At 48.3% G+C, this 23200-nt stretch overlaps 1 protein-coding gene across 2 annotated transcripts in view; it reads left to right on the top strand.

Annotated features, from left to right (window-relative positions):
- Positions 1–23200, top strand: part of TRIO (trio Rho guanine nucleotide exchange factor) — a 1426902-nt gene that overhangs the window by 1271526 nt on the left and 132176 nt on the right. For both annotated transcript variants that reach the window (XM_063922713.1, XM_063922714.1), the window contains exons 40-41: positions 1655–1758; positions 2271–2340. In XM_063922713.1, the coding sequence (XP_063778783.1) occupies positions 1655–1758; positions 2271–2340 (174 nt within the window). The remainder of the gene's footprint in view (positions 1–1654; positions 1759–2270; positions 2341–23200) is intronic.

The following is a 23200-nucleotide window of genomic DNA, read 5'->3' as shown; positions in this document are numbered from 1 at the left end:
TGAATGCCGGATCCTGAAGATCCCTACCCTGGTCAAGGCCAGGAAAGACGTAACCGCAAAACATTATCACCGCATTTGGCGAAAATATGTTGCGTGGGGTGAGGCCAAGAAGGCCCCTACAGAGGAATTTCAACTGGGTCGTTTCCTCCATTTCCTGCAAACAGGACTGTCTATGGGCCTAAAATTAGGGTCCATTAAGGTTCAAATTTCGGCCCTGTCGATTTTCTTCCAAAAAGAACTGGCTTCAGTGCCTGAAGTTCAGACATTTGTAAAAGGGGTGCTGCATATACAGTCTCCTTTTGTGCCTCCAGTGGCACCTTGGGGATCTCAATGTTGTGTTGAGTTTCCTAAAGTCACATTGGTTTGAACCACTCACCACTGTATACTTAAAATATCTCACATGGAAGTGACGAGTTAGCCCTGGTTTCAGCCAGGCGTGTGTCAGAATTGGCGGCTTTATCATATAAAAGCCCTTACTTAATATTTCATTCTGAAAGGGCAGAATTGAGGACTCGTCCTCAAATTTTCTACCTAAGGTGGTTTCTGCATTTCACATGAACCAACCTATTGTGGTGCCTGCGGCTACTAAGGACTTGGAGGATTCCAAGTTGCTTGACGTGGTCAGGACCCTGAAAATACATGTTTCCAGGACGGCTGGAGTCAGAAAATCTGACTCGCTGTTTATCCTGTATGCACCCAACAAACTGGGTGCTCCTGCTTCTAAGCAGACGATTGCTCGTTGGATTTGTAGTACAATTCAGCTTGCACATTCTGTGGCAGGCCTGCCACAGCCAAAAATCTTAAAATGCCCACTCCACAAGGAAGGTGGGCTCATCTTGGGCAGCTGCCCGAGGGGTCTCGGCTTTACAACTTTGCCGAGCAGTTACTTGGTCAGGAGCAAATACGTTTGTAAAATTCTACAAATTTGATACCCTGGCTAAAGAGGACCTGGAGTTCTCTCATTCGGTGCTGCAGAGTCATCCGCACTCTCCCGCCCGTTTGGGAGCTTTGGTATAATCCCCATGGTCCTTACGGAGTCCCCAGCATCCACTAGGACGTCAGAGAAAATAAGAATTTACTTACCGATAATTCTATTTCTCGTAGTCCGTAGTGGATGCTGGGCGCCCATCCCAAGTGCGGATTGTCTGCAATACTGGTACATAATTATTGTTACCAAAAAATTCGGGTTATTGTTGTAGTGAGCCATCTTTTCTAGAGGCTCCTCTATTATCATGCTGTTAACTGGGTTCAGATCACAAGTTGTACAGTGTGATTGGTGTGGCTGGTATGAGTCTTACCCGGGATTCAAAATCCTTCCTTATTGTGTACGCTCGTCCGGGCACAGTATCCTAACTGAGGCTTGGAGGAGGGTCATGGGGGGAGGAGCCAGTGCACACCAGGTGATCCTAAAGCTTTCTTTAGATGTGCCCAGTCTCCTGCGGAGCCGCTATTCCCCATGGTCCTTACGGAGTCCCCAGCATCCACTACGGACTACGAGAAATAGAATTATCGGTAAGTAAATTCTTATTTTTTTTAAGGACATTCCAACTTGATTAAGTTCTGACAAAAGTACATATGTGCACAGATTATTTAGGATTTGGTTCTAACTGCTGACATATAAAACATTACTGTAGTTCATTTTTTTTTTCCATAGGGGTATATGGCACTTATGAAGGAGGATGGAGTTCCTGATGATATGAAAGGAAAAGATAAAATCATTTTTGGGAATATTCATCAGATTTATGACTGGCACAGAGAGTATGTTTGTTTTTCGTTATTCATATGTAATGTTTTTCTTTCAAAATCTAAAATGTATAACTTGTATAATATGACAAGATTTTGACGGTGGGCAAATGTATAAAGTCTGAAGAAGTGACAAAGTGGAAGGTGATAACGCAACAGCCAATCGGCTCCTAACTGTCAAGTTACAGGCGGGGTTTGAAATATGACGGGAGCTGACTGGCTGGTGCGTTTAATGAACTGTTATAAGCATCCTTTGGAGCATTCCATCATGACTGTATAATCAAACATACATACAGTACGGGTTTGGGCTGTGAGACTGGCGGTGGGGATCCCGACCACAGATTGCCGGCGGCATGCTGACTGTCGGGCGTTTGATCGCTCGGGATCTCGGCGTCTGCAAAAATACAAGATTAAATGCATTCATTGTATTGTAATACAATTTTACTTCATTTGCGGAGGAGAAATGCTTGAACTGGGCAAAATGTGATTTTAATGTAACATCAATGACACAATCTACTTACCCTTAGGTTCTTCCTGGGTGAACTGGAAAAATGTTTGGAAGAGCCAGAAAGGCTAGCTTCTTTATTTGTGAAGCATGTGAGTACTCCAGTACCAGTGATTTGTGCAATTCATATTATAAAAATAAATGTGCCTTACAGTATAATTCCATGCTTTAGTAACTATGGTAGCCACGCTGAATTGCCTGGCGGCATTAGCTAAGTAATGCATATTCGGAGGCAAGTGCAGCATTTTGCATTGCCTTAATAAAATACATATAAAGGGATAAAGGCTAAAACTGCTCAGGGTATTGTGAGCCTATATTCTTATAAGTCCCCTGGATCTGATGGCTTTTCCCTTGAATTATAAACGTAATATAGTAATACACATTATAATACCATTACTACGCTTCTCCATAAACTCTCTAAAGACCTGTCTCTGCCATCCTGTTTGCATCCTCTGTAAGCCTCCTTAATGTTGCTGGCAAAGATCAAAGCAGATACACTGCTGATTTTTCTCTCGTCCTTACACAGGTAGGCATTCAGACAAGGGTATACATTCGGCTACTGCAGCAGTTGTCGCTGCCAAAACTGCAACCCAACTCTTCTAGTATTAGACACATCCTTGACGCCAAAAAAGGCCTTTATAATGTGGTTTCATGACTCTACTTGTATGCAGTTCTAAGTGGGATTTCTGCTGGAATATAATTATCTTTATTAGGTTTTTTTCTTTTCTCCCTCCACTTCCTTATTAATTGATTTGAGGGTCATGAGACAGGTTTGTGCCTTGTCAATTTTGCTCCTTAATTTGGAGTTAGATCGTATGCTTAGAGTTTAAGAACTTGTCACAGCTGATACCATTCCAGTTAAAGGTAATAGTCAAAATATCAAAATGTTCTTTAATACATTCTGAATGCGATGGAGGTTCTTGGAACGGATTATGAAGTTTGTGTTATCTTTGGTTCCTCTGTTGATTTTGAAAAGTCCATTGCTCTTTACATTTCAGTGGGTCATACATGACTGGCCTAGTCCAGGAATATCACAAATGATTTTTCTGCTGCGGGGTACACTGGGCTCCACAAGGATAGACATTGGGGTGTAGAGTAGTATCTAGATCCGAGGCACCAACAGGCTCAAAAGCTTTGACTGTTCCCAAGATGCACAGCGCCGCCTCCTCTATAACCCCGCCTCCCTGCACAGGAGCTCCGTTTTGTAGTTGGTGCTGCAGATAGCAGGCACGTAACAGAGGGGCTGCTCCTGGCAGCCCTAAGAAGAGCTTTTTTGTGAAGAAAAGTGAAGACTACAAGGGCTGCAGCAGAGTTTAGATGTCAGGAGACATTCCCTGCTGCAGCTCCATCTCTCCCCAGCGGCGCTGTACACTCCCGTGTCCTGGTTGCTGGGTACCTACAGCAGGAGGCTCCGGTTTTCTTCACGTTAAACACACACGGCTGGGGCTCTCCAGAATCGCGTGGCCGCGCTTTGGGAGGTGGTAAGTGGGTACCGTTCGCGGGACCCGCTCTTTATTGCGATCCGGCGTGGGCCGCGCGCGCTGGCGTTGACACTGTGGCAGTACAGGCGACCCCACTAGGCCACCAGGGCACGGGCACACGTCGGTTTCTCTTATAAACCATTTTATATTAAGCCCATAGTACCGGTGGTTATGTCCAGCAGGGGGATAGGGCTTAGACCTGTAGCCCCTCCCCCAGCCCCAGAGCGCCATTTACAGTAAATGTTCCCGCCCTGGAGCTGCATATCTCTCCCTCACTCCCAGTTAGTGTTTGAGCGCTATTTCTCTCAACTACACTGTTCCTGGGACTGCTTGGGCAAATCCTCATTTGTAAAGCCGCCTGACAGTCAGCGCTGTGCCTTAACAAGACACTTAAGTATTCTACATGTCGTCTAGACAGTGATAGTTAAGAAAAAGTGCATTTGGTCAGGGTTATTTGGTACAAGTACCCTGTGATATACATCCAGTCTTTACTGTGCATTGTTATATCTATTGATTACATAGCTATATATAAGCTAGTCCAGTGCAGTATTATTGCTTGTTATAACGTCTGCATTGTACAAACTGTGACTATATGTGTGTGCATTGGCCTGCTGGGTGACTTCCATTTCGTGTCTCGCACTCAGCTTGCTATCCCTATATTCTATAACCTGTGGGGGCTAGGTGCGTCAGATTTATTATAATATAATATATCTCTCCCGAATCCCTGTTTGTGCTGACTACACTGTGCATTGATTTGGGTCAGGTATTGTGCTGCTGACAAATTGTACTGTGTTACCTTATACTGCAAGTAATAACATTTCTACTTATGAGGGTAACTGTTCTGTGGCTGAACACACTGGGAGTGGTGCTGAAGCCGCAGATACTTTTGAGGAAAATATAGCTGCTGAGGGCTCTGGTTCTGGGGGTTCCTTGCCCCCCAGTGGGACTGTGGCAATGGGGCTCCAGAACGACCCACCGTGGGCTACCTTCCCCACACTACTGAATACGCTAGTTACTAAACTAATGCCCCCTATGGGACCTCCTATGCCGGTCCAACCGTATATGGTACCCGCGGTTAATCCACCGTGGGCAGATAACTTGTACGCTCAGTTAAAGAAATTGAACCAGTCACTGACTACTAAAAAGTCTAACCCTCGCTCGCCTAAGACCAAGGGGTCCTCTAAGCGGACCATTACTTCCTCACAATCCACTGCTGTCACTGACACCTCGTCTGATGAAGATGGCGTTTACACTGACCCCACAGATTCTGACACTGATAATACTGATGGGGATAGCAGTTCGCAAGTGTATGTTCCTGATCTATTAGAGGCTATAAAGTTGATTCTATAGCTTACGGATGATCCCGAGCCATCTGTTCCTCCTAAGAAACCAGATAGGTTCAAGCGTCAGAAGGTGGTTAAACAAGTTTTACCTCATTCTGATCACCTGGTTGATGTACGTCAGGAATCCTGGGAAAATCCAGGTAAGAAGTTTGTGCCTCACAAGAAGCTGCTTGCTCGCTATCCCCTTGCGCCAGAGCTGTCTATAAATTGGGAGACACCTCCTCCAGTGGATTCGCATGTGGCAAGGATGGTTTCTTCAGCTCTACCTGTCACTACCATCACGTCTCTGAAAGAGCCTACGGATAAACGTGTGGAGGGTTGTCTGAAAGCGATTTACACCCTCACGGGTGCTGCGCAAAGGCCCACTATTGCAGCGACATGGGCTGCAGAAGCTATTGAAGCGTGGGCCCAAGTGTTGGAAGCTGAAATCTCTTCTGATCACGCTAGACAATGCTTGTCATATATTGTCACAGCTTCTCACTATATTAAAGAGGCGGCTTCTGATGCCGGTGTTCTGGCAGCCAAGGCTTCTACTACGTCAGTCCTGGCTCGCCGGATATTGTGACTGAGATCCTGGTCTATGGATCTAGATTCTAGAAAAACCCTGGAAGTACTCCCTTTTAAGGGAAATATCCTGTTCGGAGAGGACTTAAATAAGATATTGGCTGATTTGGCTACTGCCAAAACAGCCTGTCTGCCAAGTACTGCTCCTTCTGTGCCGAAGGCTAAAAGTACTTCCTTTCATCCCTTTTGTCCTTCAGGTAAAGCAAAGGTCAGGCGTACCACTAGGGAAGCCAATCGGGTATCGGGATTTAAAAATGGCCAATCCCGGGATACCCGGGATTGGCTTTTACCTAGGTGGCCGCCCCCTCGTTCCACCCCGCCCCGCACATATAACTCACCATATACCAGGGGCGGGCGGGAGGGGAACATCCTGTGAATGATGCTGGCGGCTCCCACCAGCAGCTGACAGCGCAGCGTCACCTCTCACGCTGCGCTGGAGACCCGTAAGCAGGAAGCCGGGCAGCGTCTGAGCGTCCGGTGGACGCTCAACGCTGATCCCTCAATCCCCGGGATTGGAGCTTCCAATCCCGGGATTGAATCCCGGCCATTTTTGAGCCTAAATCCCGGGATTGGCCACCAAATGTACCACAAACAGGCCCGCACTTCCAAACCTGGTAAGCCAAAGCCCAAAAGAACCTGGGCTGCCCATCAGCCAGCTTCCAAGACCGATAAGCCTGCAGCATGACGGGGCGGGCCTCCCCTGGGGGACCGGCTTCTAGGGTATACCCAGGAATGGTTGAAGACCACTTAAGATGCCTGGGTACCAGAAGTCTTCACTCGAGGTTACGCCATAGCCTTCAAAAACCATCCCCCTCATCGATTTTGCCTGACAGACGTCCCTTCGGACCAGACAAAGGCAAAGACTCTTCATTTGGTGGTACAGACCCTCCTGGACATAGGAGTGGTAGTACAGGTGTCTCTTGCTCAGAGGGGCCAGGGGTACTATTCTCTGCTGTTTCTAGTTCTGAAACCGAATGGGTCCTCCCGGCCCATTCTCAACCTCAAGGCATTGAACAAGTTTGTGAGAATCTCCAAGTTCGGTATGGAAACCCTTCGCTCTATTGTTCTGGCCTTGGAACCTGGGGATTATATGGTCTCCCTGGATATACAGGATGCTTACCTGCATATTCCTATAGCAGTGTCGCATCAGCAATACCTGAGGTTTGCGGTTGGCAACCTCCATTACCAGTTTCGGGTGTTACCTCTTGGTTTAACCACGGCTCCGCGAGTCTTCACCAAAGTTATGACGGTGGTACTCCGCTGTCAAGGGGTCAGGATCCTACCGTATCTGGACGACTTGTTGATCCTGGCAAATTCCCCAGAAATTCTCCTACGTCGCCTAGATCTGACTGTCCAGTTTCTGCAAGCCCACGGGTGGCTCATCAACTGGAAGAAATCCTCCCTGGTCCCTGCTCAGAGCATGGTGCACCTGGGAGCGCTATTGGACACTCACAACCAGCGGTTGTTCTTGTCTCAGGAGAAATTCCTGAAGCTTCAGGACAGGATTCGTTGCTTCCTCTTTCGTCCGCCAGTGTCGATACATTCGGCGATGCAGGTGCTGGGCCTCATGGTGTTAGCATTTGACATGGTGGAGTATGCTCAATTTCATTCTCGCCCTCTCCAGAGGCTGATTCTGGCCAAGTGGGACGTCCTGCCTCACCGGATCAGGTCTCACATGATCTCATTGGCTCCGGAGGTCCGTCTGTCGCTGTACCGGTGGCTCCAGGACCAACGATTGTGCAGGGGTCGTCCCTTCTGGATACCCGACTGGGTCCTGCTGACGACGGATGCCAGCCTAAGGAGTTGGGGCACGGTGTTGGAGCAACACTACCTTCAGGGTCGGTGGACCAAGGAGGAGTCTCTCCTCCCGATCAACATTCTAGAATTGCGGGCGGTCTTCAACTCATTGAACCTGGCCCAACATTTAATACAGAACCGTCCTGTTCAAGTACAGTCGGACAACGCCAACACAGTGGCTTACATAAATCATCAAGGTGGTACTCAAAGCCGCTTGGCAATGAAGGAAGTCTCACGGATTCTTCAATGGGCGGAACGCCATGTACCGGCCATATCGGCAATATACATTCCGGGGGTCCTGAATTGGGAAGCGTACTTTCTCCGTCGTCAGGACGTACATGCCGGAGAGTGGGGCCTCCATCCAGAAGTGTTTCAACTCCTAGTGGAAAGGTGGGGCCTTCCAGATGTGGATCTGATGGCATCTCGACACAATCACAAGGTTCCGCAAGGACAAGGGATCCTCAAGCAGCATTCGTGGATGCGCTGGCGGTGCCATGGAAGTTTCGGCTGCCGTACGTGTTCCCTCCGGTGTCACTCCTGCCCAGGGTAATTCGGAAGTTCAAGCAGGAAAGAGGAATCCTGCTTCTCATAGTTCCAGCGTGGCCCAGACGGCACTGGTTCTCAGACCTTCAGAGCTTCTCATCAAAGCGTCCAATTCTACTTCCACAACGCCCAGACCTCATCGTTCAGGGCCCCTGTGTCTACCAGGACCTGGCCCGGCTGTCTTTGACAGCGTGGCTCTTGAAGCTTCCATCTTGAGGGCTAAAGGGTTTTCTGAGGCAGTCATTCAAACCATGTTGCGGGCCCGGAAACCGGCTTCTGCTCGGATTTACCATAGGGTCTGGTGCGCATTTATGATGCTTCCAAGTTTAGTACAGCCAAGCTTTTGGCTTTTCTTCAGCGGTTCCTAGACTTAGGCCTGCGTCTGGCCTCCCTCAGGGTTCATATTTCTGCCTTGTCAGTGTGGTTTCAGAGAAAAATTGCTACCTCACCTGTTGTTCATACCTGTACTCAGGGTGTGTTGCGTATCCAACCTCCCTATGTCCTGCCTGTGGCTCCTTGTGACTTGTCGGTGGTTTTGGAGGCGTTACAAGAGTCCCCGTTTGAACCGCTTGGTTCAGCTGATCTTAAGTGGCTTTCCCTTAAGGTGGTGTTTCTGCTGGCTATTGCCTCTGCTAGAAGAGTGTCGGATTTGAGTGCCTTGTCTTGTAGTTCCCCATATCTGGTATTTCACCGTGACCGGGCGGTTCTTAGGACCTGTCCCGGATATTTACCTAAGGTTTCTTCGTTCCACCTTAATCAGGAGATTGTGGTTCCGGCCCTTGTCTCTTTTGACTTGTCTCCCAAAGAGCGGTCTTTGGATGTAGTACGGGGTCTCCGTATCTATGTGAAGAGAACTGCTTCTATTAGGAAATCTGATTCTCTCTTTGTTCTGTTTGGTTTTCACAAACATGGCTGGCCTGCTCACAAGCAGACTTTGGCCAGATAGATTAGACTGGTGATTGCACATGCTTATTTGAAGGCTGGTCTGTCCGCTCGTGCTCACATTACGGCCCATTCTACTCGGTCTGTCGGACCTTCTTGGGCGGCCCGCCGTGGTGCGACCCTTGAACAATTGTGCAAGGCGGCTGCGTGGTCCTCAGTGAACACGTTCATATGGTTCTATGCCTTCGATACTGCTGCTTCCCAGGATGATTCCTTTGGACTCCGGGTTCTTGTTCCCGATACAGTGTGTCCCCTCCCATAAGGAACTGCTTTAGGACATCCCCAATGTCTATCCTTGTGGAGCCCAGTGCACCCCGCAGCATAAAACGAGATTTATGGTAAGAACTTAATTTTTTGAAATCTCTTTCTGCGAGGTACACTGGGCTCCACAAGGCGCCCACCCTGACGCACTTAGCTTCTTTGGGTTGGTATGGCATTAGCCGCTGACACTTCTCCTGTAGTAAGAGTGTGCTGTATGTGACTTCTAACTGTTGCCGTCTCTTTTCCTGCTACTGCATAGGGCTGGTTAACTAAAAACTGAGCTCCTGTGCAGGGAGGCGGAGTTATAGAGGAGGCGGCGCAGTGCATCTTGGGAACAGTCAAAGCTTTTGAGCCTGTTGGTGCCTCAGATCAAGATCCTACTCTACACCCCAATGTCTATCCTTGTGGAGCCCAGTGTACCTCGCAGAAAGAGATTTAACAAAGGTAAGTTCTTACCATAAATCTCGTTTTCAAAAATATCCATCACATATTTGGTTATTCAGTAACTCAAAACCCACCGCCCCACCCCTTCACGCACACCCATCCGCCCCCCATAACCTTTAGTCAGTCAATATAACAAAGATTATACTGAGTATTGCTTGAGATTTGGAGGCGGGTTGGACTTATCCCCGGCATTCTTACCAGTGGAGAGCTTATTAAGTGAAGATGATTTTGGTTCCCTAACTTAACTTAATTCTCCAAACCCTTTTACTGATGGGTACCATAGTGGGCAAGAGAGCGTTCCTTACTTTTGATCTGGCACATATAAGGCCTCCAAATTATATTTGTGAAACTCCCAACAGCCCAAATTAAATGGGATTATTAATTTGCCTAATGTTACTGCTTATAGCCATGCTTCCCAATTGTGTTACTTGAAGGATAGGCTTTATGGTGACCGCACTCGTGGTAGTGCAGGGTTAATAGCTTGGTTTCTGGTTTCTTGGTTTACAATTGGGAGGTGTTTATCCATATTCACGTCAGCCCTCTTTTGCTAACCACACAAAAATAATGGGAAATCTTGCAGCATAAACATCAGCTCAGCTTGTATATTTCCCTCACTCTGCCTCTTAAAATAAAATTTACAAATATTAAAAATAGTGAATCTGCTTACCCGTTTATGGCCTGGAGTACTGAGGGTCTTACCTCTGACATCTTTTGGACAGTACTTCTAGGAAACTGACGTTTCACAGGCACTTGATCGATATGATTTTGTCAGACACTTTTGTCTTGCCCTCAACTTTATGCCAGCATGGTTTCACGAGTGTTACCGGTTTGTGTCCAGAATTGAGCACTTACACTTTCATTCCTGCTTTGTTTGACCATGTTTTCTTATTCTGTTGGGTTATATATTTGGCTTATTTTTATTAAGTTGCAATATTGTGATGTACATTTATTATTTCATGTCTTGCAGCATGCTTCAATAAAGAGAGATTTGTAAAAAAATAAATAAAGGATGGCAAATTATATATAATTTTTGTGCTATGCACACAGAACATGTGGTATTATTATTCACCTTCATATTACAGTGAAACGCCTCTTTGGCCAGTTATTAAAATGTAATTAGCTCCATAAATGGTAGTATCACTCTCTTATTCTGTCACCCATCAACTATGTTTAAGTGGTTAGCTCAGTATTATTGTTTTGTTATTTCCTATGGGGATACTGGTATAACTGTGTTTGTGGAAAGAAACTTGGTAAATTCATTATTTCCCCCTATCACCCCGTTCAGGCTGCTGTGTTTTTTTTGTTATTGTTTTTTTTTATGTTTTTTTTATATACCAAGTCGTATGGGTGAATCAACAGTGTGTCCCTACACAACACCCCGCCACCCCTCATTTAGTAGGCTTCTGGGGCTAGCAGAATATTGCTGAATAGTTCAATAATTTCCAATCAGAGTGGTGGCACAGATATGGTAGTGGCAAATGAGACACCCCTCACCACCAGGTCAGTTTATCCTTTCTCTTTCATCTAACCTGGGGACAGTGCACCATGGGTTTGCTTGAGGGGACCATAGGAGCTGGCACTTAATTAGACCAATATAACTTTGAGAGAAACTCCTCCCCTCTGCATCCCGTCGTCTTCAATTTTCAAGTGCCTATGGAAGCTGGGCTCTTTTCATTGGGGCAAACAGTCATAGAGGTAGGAAGGCCCTGCTCGCAATCTTACACTCAGTAGACTCTTCGCTCCTAGCCATCAGGGATCAGGTCACACTGACTTCTGCTGGCTATGGCATAGCTGATTGTATTGCTGCCTGTGTGCAAACTGAGCTTTCCCTCAGATCTAACTATGTGGGGTTTTTGGGTTCACCCCATACTTGCGTGGATTACAGACAAGGTGCCCTGAGATCCAGCCCAAGGAAGATTATGCTCCTCTGTTTCAGTAAGGGGATTGACATGGATTCTTCTCCTGTTACATTTTCAGGTGTTAACCAGCATAGACTATCTGTACTTGCTGCATGATCTCCCTTTTGGGTGGTTCGTCAGGGTCAGCACTACTATTCTATAGCTTATTAGGGGGCATAGCATGTCAAATGCGCTTTTCTCATTCTGAGTTCATGAGCATCTGTGGATATATGTATATCATATTCAGTCTGCTTGTGTTCTTAGGTCTATACAGAGGGTATAGACGCAGGAGCCAGGCGCAAGTAATCATGGGACTGATGGGTATACTGAGCTTCAAGTAACTCAGTGTCCTTTATTGTGATATCTGGCATATGTAGAATAGCTGATTGTGTCTGTCTTTCCCCTCATGCTGTAAACCATTGCTGAGGTTCAACCTGAGTCATACAGAGTACATGGTCCCAATCTAAACAAAAATATCTAGGGATACTTTGTCATCGGAGCCTCCAGAAGATAATTCAGGAGGCCACGTGCAGAGAGATTTAGATTTTAGGTGGGTTATATTGTTTCTGTGCAGGGTAAATTCTGTCTGCTTTATTTATACTGTACACTGCAATTTATATTTCAGTTTGAACACACCGCACCCAAATCTAACACTCTCTGCACATTATATCTGCTCAACCTGCACAGCTCATGGTTTTGCCCATTAGAGAACAATTTTGCTGCTGCGATCAGGTCTGAATTAGTCCCTTGGTTAGGCTGTTTTAGCTTTTCTTTTGATTTGGCAGCTAGGTATGGTGTACTGAATCCATTTGAATTCCAGCTTCTACAGATTGTCTCCTTTGTAATTATTATTTCTCTTATGTCCTAGAGGATGCTGAGGACTCCAAAAGGACCATGGGGTATAGACGGGATCCGCTGGAGCTTGGGCACACTGAAAAGACTTTGACTGGGTGTGAACTAGCTCCTCCCTCTATGCCCCTCCTCCAGACCTCAGTTAGACTTTGTGCCCAGGACTGACTGGACACACACTAGAGGAGCTCTACTGAGTTTCTCTTACATCCTAGAGGATGCTGGGGACTCTGTAAGGACCATGGGGTATAGACGCGCTCCGCAGGAGACATGGGCACTCTAAAGACTTTAGATGGGTGTGCACTGGCTCCTCCCTCTATGCCCCTCCTCCAGACCTCAGTTAGATCCTGTGCCCAGAGGAGACTGGGTGCACTGCAGGGAAGCTCTACTGAGTTTCTCTGAAAAAAGACTTTGTTAGGTTTTTTATTTTCAGGGAGCACTGCTGGCAACAGGCTCCCTGCATCGTGGGACTGAGGGGAGAGAAGCAGCCCTACTTAAATGATAGGCTCTGCTTCTTAGGCTACTGGACATCATTAGCTCCAGAGGGTCGGAACGCAGGTCTCACCCTCGCCGTTCGTCCCGGAGCCGCGCCGCCGTCCTCCTCACTGAGCCGGAAGATAGAAGCCGGGTGAGTATGAGAAGATAGAAGTCTTCAAAGGCGACAGAAGACTTCTGGTCTTCTATGAGGTAACGCGCGCACACACACTGGCGGCACTGTATGGGCGCAGGGGGGGTGCCCTGGGCAGCAATTATTAACCCTCTAGGGACACTGGCATAGATATATACTGCGGAGGCAGTATATGGCAAAAAACCCCGCCAGTATAAAGATTTGAGCGGGATCGAAGCCTGCCGATAAAGGGGCGGAGCTTGATTCCTCAGCACTAACCAGCGCCATTTTCTCCACAGCACGCTGCAGAGAAGCTGGCTCCCCGGTCTCTCCCCTGCTGAACACAAGTACAGAGGGCAAAAAAGAGGGGGGGGGGGGGGGGCACATTTAATTGGCGCAGTGAGTATATTTATAAAAGCGCTGTACTGACTGGGATTTTATTCCAGTGTCCGGTGGCGCTGGGTGTGTGCTGGCATACTCTCTCTCTGTCTCTCCAATGGGCCTTATTGGGGGACTGTCTCTCTCTATATATATATATATATATATATATATATATATATATATATATATATATATCCCTGAGTGTGTGGGGGTGTCGGTACGTGTGTGTCGGCATGTCTGAAGCGGAAGGCTCATCTAAGGAGGAGGTGGAGCAGATGATTGTGGTGTCTCCGTCAGCGATGCCGACACCTGATTGGCTGGATATGTGGAATGTTTTAAATGCAAATGTGTCTTTATTACATAAGAGAATGGACAAAGCAGAGTCCAGAGAAAAGACAGGGAGTCAATCCATGGCTTTGGCTGTATCACAGGGCCCTCCAGGGTCTCAGAAACGTCCCCTATCCCAAGTAGCAGACACTGATACCGAAACGGATTCTGACTCCAGTGTCGACTACGATGATGCGAGGTTACACCCAAGGGTGGCCAAAAGTATTCAGTATATGATTATTGCAATAAAAGATGTTTTGCATATCACAGATGACCCCTCGGTCCCTGACACGAGGGTATGCATGTTTAAGGAAAAGAAACCTGAGGTAACCTATACCCCATCTCATGAGCTGAACTAGTTATTTGAAAAGGCTTGGGAAACTCCAGACAAGAAACTGCAGATTCCCAAGAAAATTCTTATGGCGTATCCTTTCCCTGCACAGGACAGGTTACGGTGGGAATCCGCGCCCAGGGTGGACAAGGCTTTAACGTGCTTGTCCAAAAGGGTGGCGCTACCGTCTCCAGACACGGCAGCCCTCAAGGATCCTGCTGATCGCAGACAGGAAACTACCTTAAAATCAATTTGTGCACATACGGGTGCATTGCTCAGACCGGCAATAGCGTCGGCTTGGGTTTGAAGCGATGTAGCAGCTTGGGCAGATACCTTGCCATCTGACATTGATACCCTAGATATGGATAGCATTTTATTGACCTAATGGTCACATTAAAGACGCAGTCTTATATATGAGAGACGCTTCGAGAGACGTTGGGCTGTTAGGTTCGAGAGCCAACGCCATGGCGATTTCTGCTAGGCGAGCCCTGTGGACCCGCCAATGGACGGGTGATGCCAACTCAAAGAGACATATGGAAGTTTTGCCTTACAAGGGTGAGGTTTTGTTTGGAGAGGGTCTCGCGGACTTGGTTTCCACAGCTACCGCGGGTAAATCTACTTTTTTTCCTTATGCTCCCCCACAGCAAAATGAAACACCACAATATCAGATGCAGTCCTTTCGGTCGCATAAGTCCAGAAGAGGTCGGGGCTCTTCCTTCCTGGCCAGAGGTAAGGGTAGAGGGAAAAGAATGCCTGCTACGGCTAGTTCCCAGGAGCAGAAGTCCTCCCCTGTTTCTACTAAATCCACCGTATGACGCTGGGGCTCCACTGAGGGAGTCCGCGCCGGTGGGGGCACGTCTTCGACTCTTCAGCCACGTCTGGGTTCAGTCAGACGTGGATCCTTGGGCGATGGAAATTGTATCCCAAGGCTACAAGCTGGAATTCGAGGACGTGCTTCCTCGACGATTTTTCAAATCGGCTTTACCATCTTCTCCCCCAGAAAGGGAGATAGTTTTAGCTGTAATTCAAAAACTGTGTCAACAACAAGTGATTGTCAAGGTTCCCCTAGTTCAACAGGGGAAGGGGTACTATTCAACCCTGTTTGTGGTCCCGAAACCGGATGGCTCGGTCAGACCCATTCTAAATCTAAAATCCCTAAACCTGTACTTGAAAATTTTCAAATTCAAGATGGAATCGCTCCGGGCAGTTATTTCCAGCCTGAAAGGGGGGGATTTTATGGTGTCACTAGATATAAAGGATGCATACCTTCATGTCCCCATATAACCCCCTTATCAGGCGTACCTGACATTCGCTGTACAGGACTGTCATTACCAGTTTCAGATGTTGCTGTTTGGGCTTTCCACGGCCCCGAGGATTTTCACCAAGATAATGGCGGAAATGATGGTGCTCCTGCGCAGGCAGGGAGTCACAATTATCCCGTACTTGGACGATCTCCTGATAAAAGCGAGATCGAGAGATCAATTGCAGAAAAGCGTGTCGCTCTCCCTGAGAGTTCTGCAGCAGCATGGCTGGATTCTAAATCTACCAAAGTCACAGTTGATTCCAACGACTCGGCTATCTTTCTTAGGCATGATTCTGGACACTGAACAAAAGAGGGTTTTTCTCTTGATGGAAAAAGCCCAGGAACTCCAGAACATGGTCAGAGACCTTTTAAATCTGAAAAAAAGTGTCAGTCCATCAATGCACTCGAGTACTGGGAAAAATGGTGGCGACCTACGAGGCCATCCCCTTCAGCAGGTTCCATGCGAGGATCTTTCAGTGGGACCTTCTGGACAAGTGGTCCGGGTCTCATCTACAAATACATCAGAAAATAAGCCTGTCCCCCAGGGCCAGGGTGTCTCTCCTGTGGTTGCTGCAGAGTGCTCACCTTCTAGAGGGTTGCAGGTTCGACATTCAAAACTGGGTTCTGGTAACCACGGACGCGAGCCTCCGAGGATGGGGAGCAGTCACACAAGGAAGAAATTTTCAGGGACTATGGTCAAGCCAGGAGGCTTGTCTACACATCAACGTACTGGAATTGAGGGCCATATACAATGGCCTACGACAAGCGGAGAATCATCTTCGCGTCCTACCGGTTCTGATTCAATCAGACAATGTCACAGCTGTGGCTCATGTAAACCGCCAAGGCGGGACAAGGAGTAGAGTGGCAATGGCGGAAGCCACCAAGATTCTTCGCTGAGCGGAAAATCACGCAAGCGCTCTGTCAGCAGTCTTCATTCCGGGAGTGGACAACTGGGAAGCAGACTTCCTCAGCAGACACGATCTCCATCCAGGAGAGTGGGGACTTCATCAAGAAGTTTTTGCAGAGATAACAAGTCAGTGGGGACTTCCACAAATAGACATGATGGCGCCACGCCTCAACATGAAGCTTCGGAGGTATTGTGCCAGGTCAAGGGACCCTCAGGCAGTAGCGGTGGATGCCCTGGTGACACCATGGGTGTTTCAGCCGGTCTATGTGTTCCCTCCTCTTCCGCTCATCTCAAAAATACTGAGAATCATAAGACGAAAAAAGAGTGCGGACAATACTCATTGTTCCGGATTGGCCTCGAAGGGCCTGGTATTCAGATCTTCAGGAAATACTCACAGAAGATCCGTGGCCTCTTCCTCTCAGTGAAGACCTATTGCAGCAGGGACCCTGCGTGTTCCAAGACTTACCACGGTTACGTTTGACGGCATGGCGGTTGAACACCAAATCCTAGCAGGGAAAGGTATTCCAGAGGAAGTCATCCCTACTTTGATTAAGGCTAGGAAGGAGGTGACGGCAAAACATTATCACTGCATCTGGAGGAAGTATGTATCTTGGTGTGAAGCCAAGAAGGCTCCTACTGCAGATTTCCATCTGGGCCGTTTTCTCCACTTTCTACAGACAGGAGTGGATATGGGCCTAAAGTTAGGCTCCATTAAGGTACAGATTTCGTCCCTATCGATTTTCTTTCAGAAGGAATTGGCTTCTCTCCCAGAAGTCCAGACTTTTGTAAAGGGAGTGCTGCACATCCAGCCTCCTTTTGTGCCCCCAGTGGCACCATGGGACCTTAACGTGGTGTTACAGTTTCTAAAATCTCACTGGTTTCAGCCTCTTCAAACGGTGGATTTAAAATTTCTCACTTGGAAGGTGGTCATGTTGTTGTCCTTGGTATCTGCACGGCGGGTGTCCGAATTGGCGGCTTTGTCTCACAAGAGCCCCTATTTGATTTTCCATGTGGATAGAGCAGAATTAAGGACTCGTCCTCAATTTTTGCCTAAGGTGGTTTCATCTTTTCATATGAACCAACCTATTGTGGTGCCTGTGGCTACGGGTGACTTGGCGGATTCCAAGTCCCTTGATGTAGTCAGGGCCTTAAAAATGTATGTAGCCAGGACGGCTCGGGTTAGGAAAACAGAGACACGGTTTGTCCTGTATGCAGCCAACAAGCTCGGCGCTCCTGCTTCTAAACAGACTATTGCTCGCTGGATCTGTAACACGATTCAGCAGGCTCATTCTATGGCTGGATTGCCGTTACCAAATTCGGTAAAGGCCCATTCCACTAGGAAGGTGGGCTCTTCTCGGGCGGCTGCCCGAGGCGTCTCGGCATTACAGCTTTGCGAGCGGCGACTTGGTCGGGTTCAAACACTTTTGCTAAATTCTACAAGTTTGATACCTTGGCTGAGGAGGACCTCATGTTTGCTAAATCGGTGCTGCAGAGTCATCCGCACTCTCCTGCCCGGTCTGGAGCTTTGGTATAATCCCCATGTTCCTTACAGAGTCCCCAGCATCCTCTAGGACGTAAGAGAAAATAAGATTGTAAACCTACCGGTACATCTTTTTCTCATAGTCCGTAGAGGATGCTGGGCGCCAGTCCCAGTGCGGACTAAATTCTGCAAGACTTGTATATAGTTATTGCTTACATAAGGGTTATGTTACAGTTTTGATCAGTCTCGGGCTGATAACTGGTTCGTATGTTTCAAGTTGGATGGTGTGGATGGTGTGGGCTGGTATGTATCTTGCCCTTGGATTAACAAAAATCCTTTTCTCGTACTGTCCGTCTCCTCTGGGCACAGTTCTCTAACTGAGTTCTGCAGGAGGGGCATAGAGGGAGGAGCCAGTGCACACCCATCTAAAGTCTTTAGAGTGCCCATGTCTCCTGCGGAGCCCGTCTATACCCCATGGTCCTTACGGAGTCCCCAGCATCCTCTACGGACTAGGAGAAAAAGATTTACCGGTAGGTTTAAAATCTCACTTTCTCTAGAAAAGACTTTTGTTAGGTTTTTTTATTTTCAGGGAGACCTGCTGGCTACAGGCTCCCTGCATCGAGGGACTGAGGGGAGAGAAGTCAGGCCTACTTCTACTTAGTTAAGGGCTCTGCTTCTTAGGCTACTGGACACCATTAGCTCCAGAGGGTTCGATCACTTGGTTCGCCTAGCTGCTTGTTCCCGGAGCTGCGTCGTCACCTTCCTTACAGAAGCCAGCAGAAAGAAGCCGGGTGAGTATATGAAGATCCGAAGACATCAGACGGCAGAAGACTTCAGTAACGAGGTAGCGCTGCGCTCCATGCTCCCACACACTTCACCAACGGCACTAGCGGGTGCAGGGCGCTGGGGGGGGGGGGGGGGGACGCCCTGGGCAGCATGTTACTTGGGTCTTAAAGGGCTGGCAGACAGCCATTTTCAGTGTCCGGGCACCGTTTTCCGTACCCCCGCCAGCATAGCAGTTTTGAATTTTAGCAGGTCTGAAGCGCGCCGGGAAGGGGAGGGGCTTAGCCGCACAGCTCACCAGCGCCATTGATATATGGGCGCTGGGGTGTGAGCTGGCATACTGCCTCTGTGGTTTCTCTCTCCGGGCTTCCTTGTGGGTCTGTCCCCTAGCTGAGGCAGTGTGTGTGGGTGTGTCGGTACTACGTGTCGGCATGTCTGAGTTACTCCCCGGAGAAGGTTGCTGGGGGCGCATAAACGGGACTGGAGATGGCTCTGTTGGCACAGCCGACACCTGATTTGGTTACGATGTTAAGTGCACTTAATGCAAATGTGGCCTCATTGTCTAAGAGATTGGTTAAATCGGAGTCTCAGACTCAAGTGTGGAGGAATTCCATGGAGGATGCTTTGACTCAGGTGCAGGCCCCGTCAGGGTCACAAAAGAGTTAGTTTACCAGATGGTATATACGGATACCGAAACGGATTCTGATTCCGATGTCGACTTCAATGAGGCTACTTTACACCCAAGGCTAGTTAAGAGTATTCAGTACATGATTGTGGCTATTAAAGATGTTTTACGTATCTCTGACGAACCTGCGGTGCAGGAAACAAGGATTTGTTTGTTTAAAGGGAAAAGGCCTGAGGTGAAGTTTCCCCCCTCTCATGAAATGAATGCTCTTTGTGAAAAGGTTTGGGAGTCGCCGATCAAGAGGTGGCAGATTCCGAAGAGAATTTTCATGGCGTATCCTTTCCCCTCTGATGACAGGGAAAAATGGGAGTCGTCTCCTAATGTCGACAAGGCTCTATCCCGTTTGTCCAAGAAGGTGGCGCTTCCGTCCCCTGACACGGTAGATCTCAAGGATCCGGCGGATCGCAAGCTGGAGACGTCTTTGAATGCCATTTTCGCTAATACGGGTGCATTACTCAGACCTGCTGTGGCGTCGGTATGGGTGAGTAGTGCTATTGCTAAATGGGCTGATAATTTAGCTTCTGATATGGATACCCTTGATAAAGATAATATTCTTTTGACTCTTGGTTATATCAAGGACGCTGCAGATTACCTGAAGGATGCAGCGAGGGATGTTGGTCTCTTGGGATCAAGAGCCAATGCCATGGCGATCTCGGCCAGGAGGGAGCTGTGGATCCATCAATGGTATGCTGATGCCGACTCCAAGAAAGCTATGGAAGCTCTCCCCTTCAAAGGTAGTGTCTTGTTTGGTGACGGCCTGACTGACCTGGTGTCTACAGCGACTGCGGGTAAGTCATCTTTTCTTCCTTATGTTCCCACACAACAGAAAAAGGCACCCCATCAGCAGATGCAGTCCTTTCGTCCAAATAAATACAAGCGAGGAAAAGGCTCGTCCTTCCTCGCTTCGAAGGGTAGAGGAAGGGGAAGAAAGTCGCCTGCAGTATCAGGCGCCCAGGACCAAAAGTCCTCCAAAGCCTCTACCAAGTCCACCGCATGACGCTGGGGCTCCCCTGTGGGAATCCGGACCGGTGGGGGGGGCCGTCTGCGGATCTTCAGTCAGGTCTGGGTTCAATCAGGCCTGGATCCTTGGGTCCTAGAAATAGTGTCTAAGGGATACAGGCTGGAGTTCCAGGAGATGCCCCCTTACCGCTTTTTCATTTCGGCCTTGCCAGTGTCTCTTTCGGACAGGGAGGTGGTGAAGGCAGCAATACAAAAGTTGTGTCAACAGTGGGTCATTGTTCCCGTTCCCCTGTCTCAACGGGGCGAGGGCTTCTACTCGAGCCTCTTTGTTGTACCGAAGCAGGACGGTTCGTTCACACCGATTCTGGACCTAAAATCCCTCAATCCATACTTGAAAGTTTTCAAGTTCAAGATGGAATCTCTTCGAGCTGTGATCTCCAGCCTAGAAGCGGGGGATTTTATGGCTTCAGTCGACATAAGGGATGCCTACTTACACGTCCCGATATATCCTCCGCATCAAGCTTTCCTCAGGTTTGCGGTACAGGATTTTCATTACCAATTCGAGACGTTGCCGTTTGGGCTTACCACGGCCCCGAGGATTTTCACCAAAGTCATGGCGGAAATTATGGTTCTCCTTCGCAAACAAGGGGTTACAATTATCCCGTACTTGGACGATCTCCTGATAAAGGTGAGGTCCAAGGAACAATTGTTAAGAAATGTGGATTTGTCTCTGTCGGTTCTGCGACAACACGGTTGGGTTCTAAATTTGCCAAAGTCTCAGTTTATTCCGACCACTCGGCTGCCCTTTCTAGGCATGATTCTAGACACGGAGTTACAGAGAGTGTTTCTTCCGGAAGACAAAGCTCTGGAACTACAGACGATGGTCAGGGAGCTTCTGAGGCCGAAAAGTGTATAGATTCATCAGTGTACTCGGGTTCTGGGGAAAATGGTTGCGGCGTACGAAGCCATTCCATTTGGCAGGTTTCATGCCCGGGTGTTTCAGTGCGATCTGCTGAGCAAATGGTCCGGGTCTCACCTGCACATGCACCGGAAAATAAGTCTATCTTCCAGGGCCAGGATTTCTCTCCTGTGGTGGCTACAAAGCTCTCACCTTCTAGGGGGGCGCCGCTTCGGAATCCAGGACTGGGTCCTACTAACAACAGATGCAAGTCTCCGAGGCTGTGGCGCAGTCACCCAAGGTATAAATTTCCAGGGGAAATGGTCAAACCAGGAATCTTGTCTCCACATAAATGTTCTCGAGTTAAGAGCCATTTACAACGGCCTGCTACAAGCAAAGAGCCTTCTTCAGGGTCGACCTGTCCTGAACCAGTCGGACAACATAACAGCGGTGGCGCATGTAAACAGTCAAGGCGGAACAAGAAGCAGGGCTGCTATGGTGGAGGCCACAAGAATCCTTCGCTGGGCGGAACACATGTGAGCGCTCTGTCAGCAGTCTTCCTCCCGGGAGTGGACAACTGGGAAGCAGATTTCCTCAGCAGACACAATCTCCATCTGGGAGAGTGGGCTCTTCACCAAGAGGTATTTGCAGAAGTGACGAAGCGTTGGGGAATTCCTCTGATAGACATGATGGCGTCTCGCCTCAACAAGAAGCTTCCGAGGTATTGTTCCAGGTCAAGGGACCCCCAAGCCAGTGCAGTGGACGCCCTGGTGACTCCGTGGGTGTTTTAGTCGGTGTATGTGTTCCCTCCGCTTCCTCTCATTCCAAAGGTGCTGGGAATCATACGACGAGCAAAGGTTCAGGCGATTCTCGTCGTTCCAGATTGGCCGCGCAGGGCCTGGTATCCGGATCTTCAGGAATTACTAGTGGAAGATCCTTGGCCGCTTCCTCTAAGAGAGGACCTGTTGTTTCCGGACTTACCGCGGCTGCGTTTGACGGCATGGAAGTTGAGCGCCAAATCTTAGCTCGAAAAGGTATTCCTGGGGAGGTCATCCTCACTCTACTTAAGGCTAGGAAGGAGGTTACAGCGAAACATTATCACCGTATTTGGAGAAAGTATGTTTCGTGGTGTGAGACCAAAACTGCTCCTGCGGAGGAATTTCACTTGGGTCGGTTTCTCCATTTTTTTTGCAGGCAGGCGTCGATGCAGGCCTGAAATTGGGTTCCATCAAAGTGCAGATTTCGGCTTTATCTGTTTTCTTTCAAAAGGAATTGGCCATCCTTCCAGAGGTTCAGACTTTTGTGAAGGGAGTGCTGCATATCCATCCTCCATTTGTGCCGCCTGTGGCGCCATGGGATCTTGAAGTGGTCTTGCAGTTTCTTATGTCTCCCTGGTTTCAACCTTTGCATAAGGTTGAGTTAAAGTTTCTCTCTTGGAAGGTAGTCATGCTTTTGGCTCTGGCGTCTGACAGGCGAGTGTCAGAGTTGGCGGCCTTATCTCACAAGAGTCCATATTTGATCTTCCATTCGGATAGAGCAGAATTGAGGACTCGTCAACAATTTTTGCTGAAGGTGGTTTCTTCGTTTCACATTAACCAACCTATTGTGGTACCTGTGGCTACGGATGCTGTGGCAGTTCCAAAGTCTCTTGATGTTGTAAGAGCTTTGAAAATTTGCGTCGCCAAAACGGCTCTTGCCAGGAAAACAGAGGCTCTGTCCTGTATGCCTCCAACAAGATTGGAAATCCTGCTTCTAAGCAGACTATTGCACGCTGGATTTGAAGTACAAATCAGCAAGCTCATTCTTCGACTGGGCTACCGTTGCCGAAGTCAGTAAAGGCCCATTCTACCAGAAAAGTGGGCTCGTCTTGGGCTGCTGCCCGAGGGGTCTCGGCACTTCAGCTTTGCCGAGCAGCTACTTGGTCGGGTTCAAACACCTTTGCTAAGTTTTACAAGTTTGATACCCTGGCTGATGAGGACCTCATGTTTGCTCAACCGGTGCTGCAGAGTCGTCCGCACTCTCCCGTCAGTTCTGGAGTTTTGGTATAGACCCCATGGTCCTTTTGGAGTCCCCAGCATCCTCTAGGACGTAAGAGAAAATAGGATTTTAGTACCTACCGGTAAATTCTTTTCTGCTAATTTATAGAGGATGCTGGGCGCCCATCCCAG

This window comes from Pseudophryne corroboree, chromosome 5 (assembly GCF_028390025.1).
Source record: "Pseudophryne corroboree isolate aPseCor3 chromosome 5, aPseCor3.hap2, whole genome shotgun sequence".
In the NCBI taxonomy this organism is placed as follows: domain Eukaryota; kingdom Metazoa; phylum Chordata; class Amphibia; order Anura; family Myobatrachidae; genus Pseudophryne; species Pseudophryne corroboree.
Note: the sequence above shows the minus strand (reverse complement) of the source record. Positions and strands in the feature narration are given on the sequence as shown.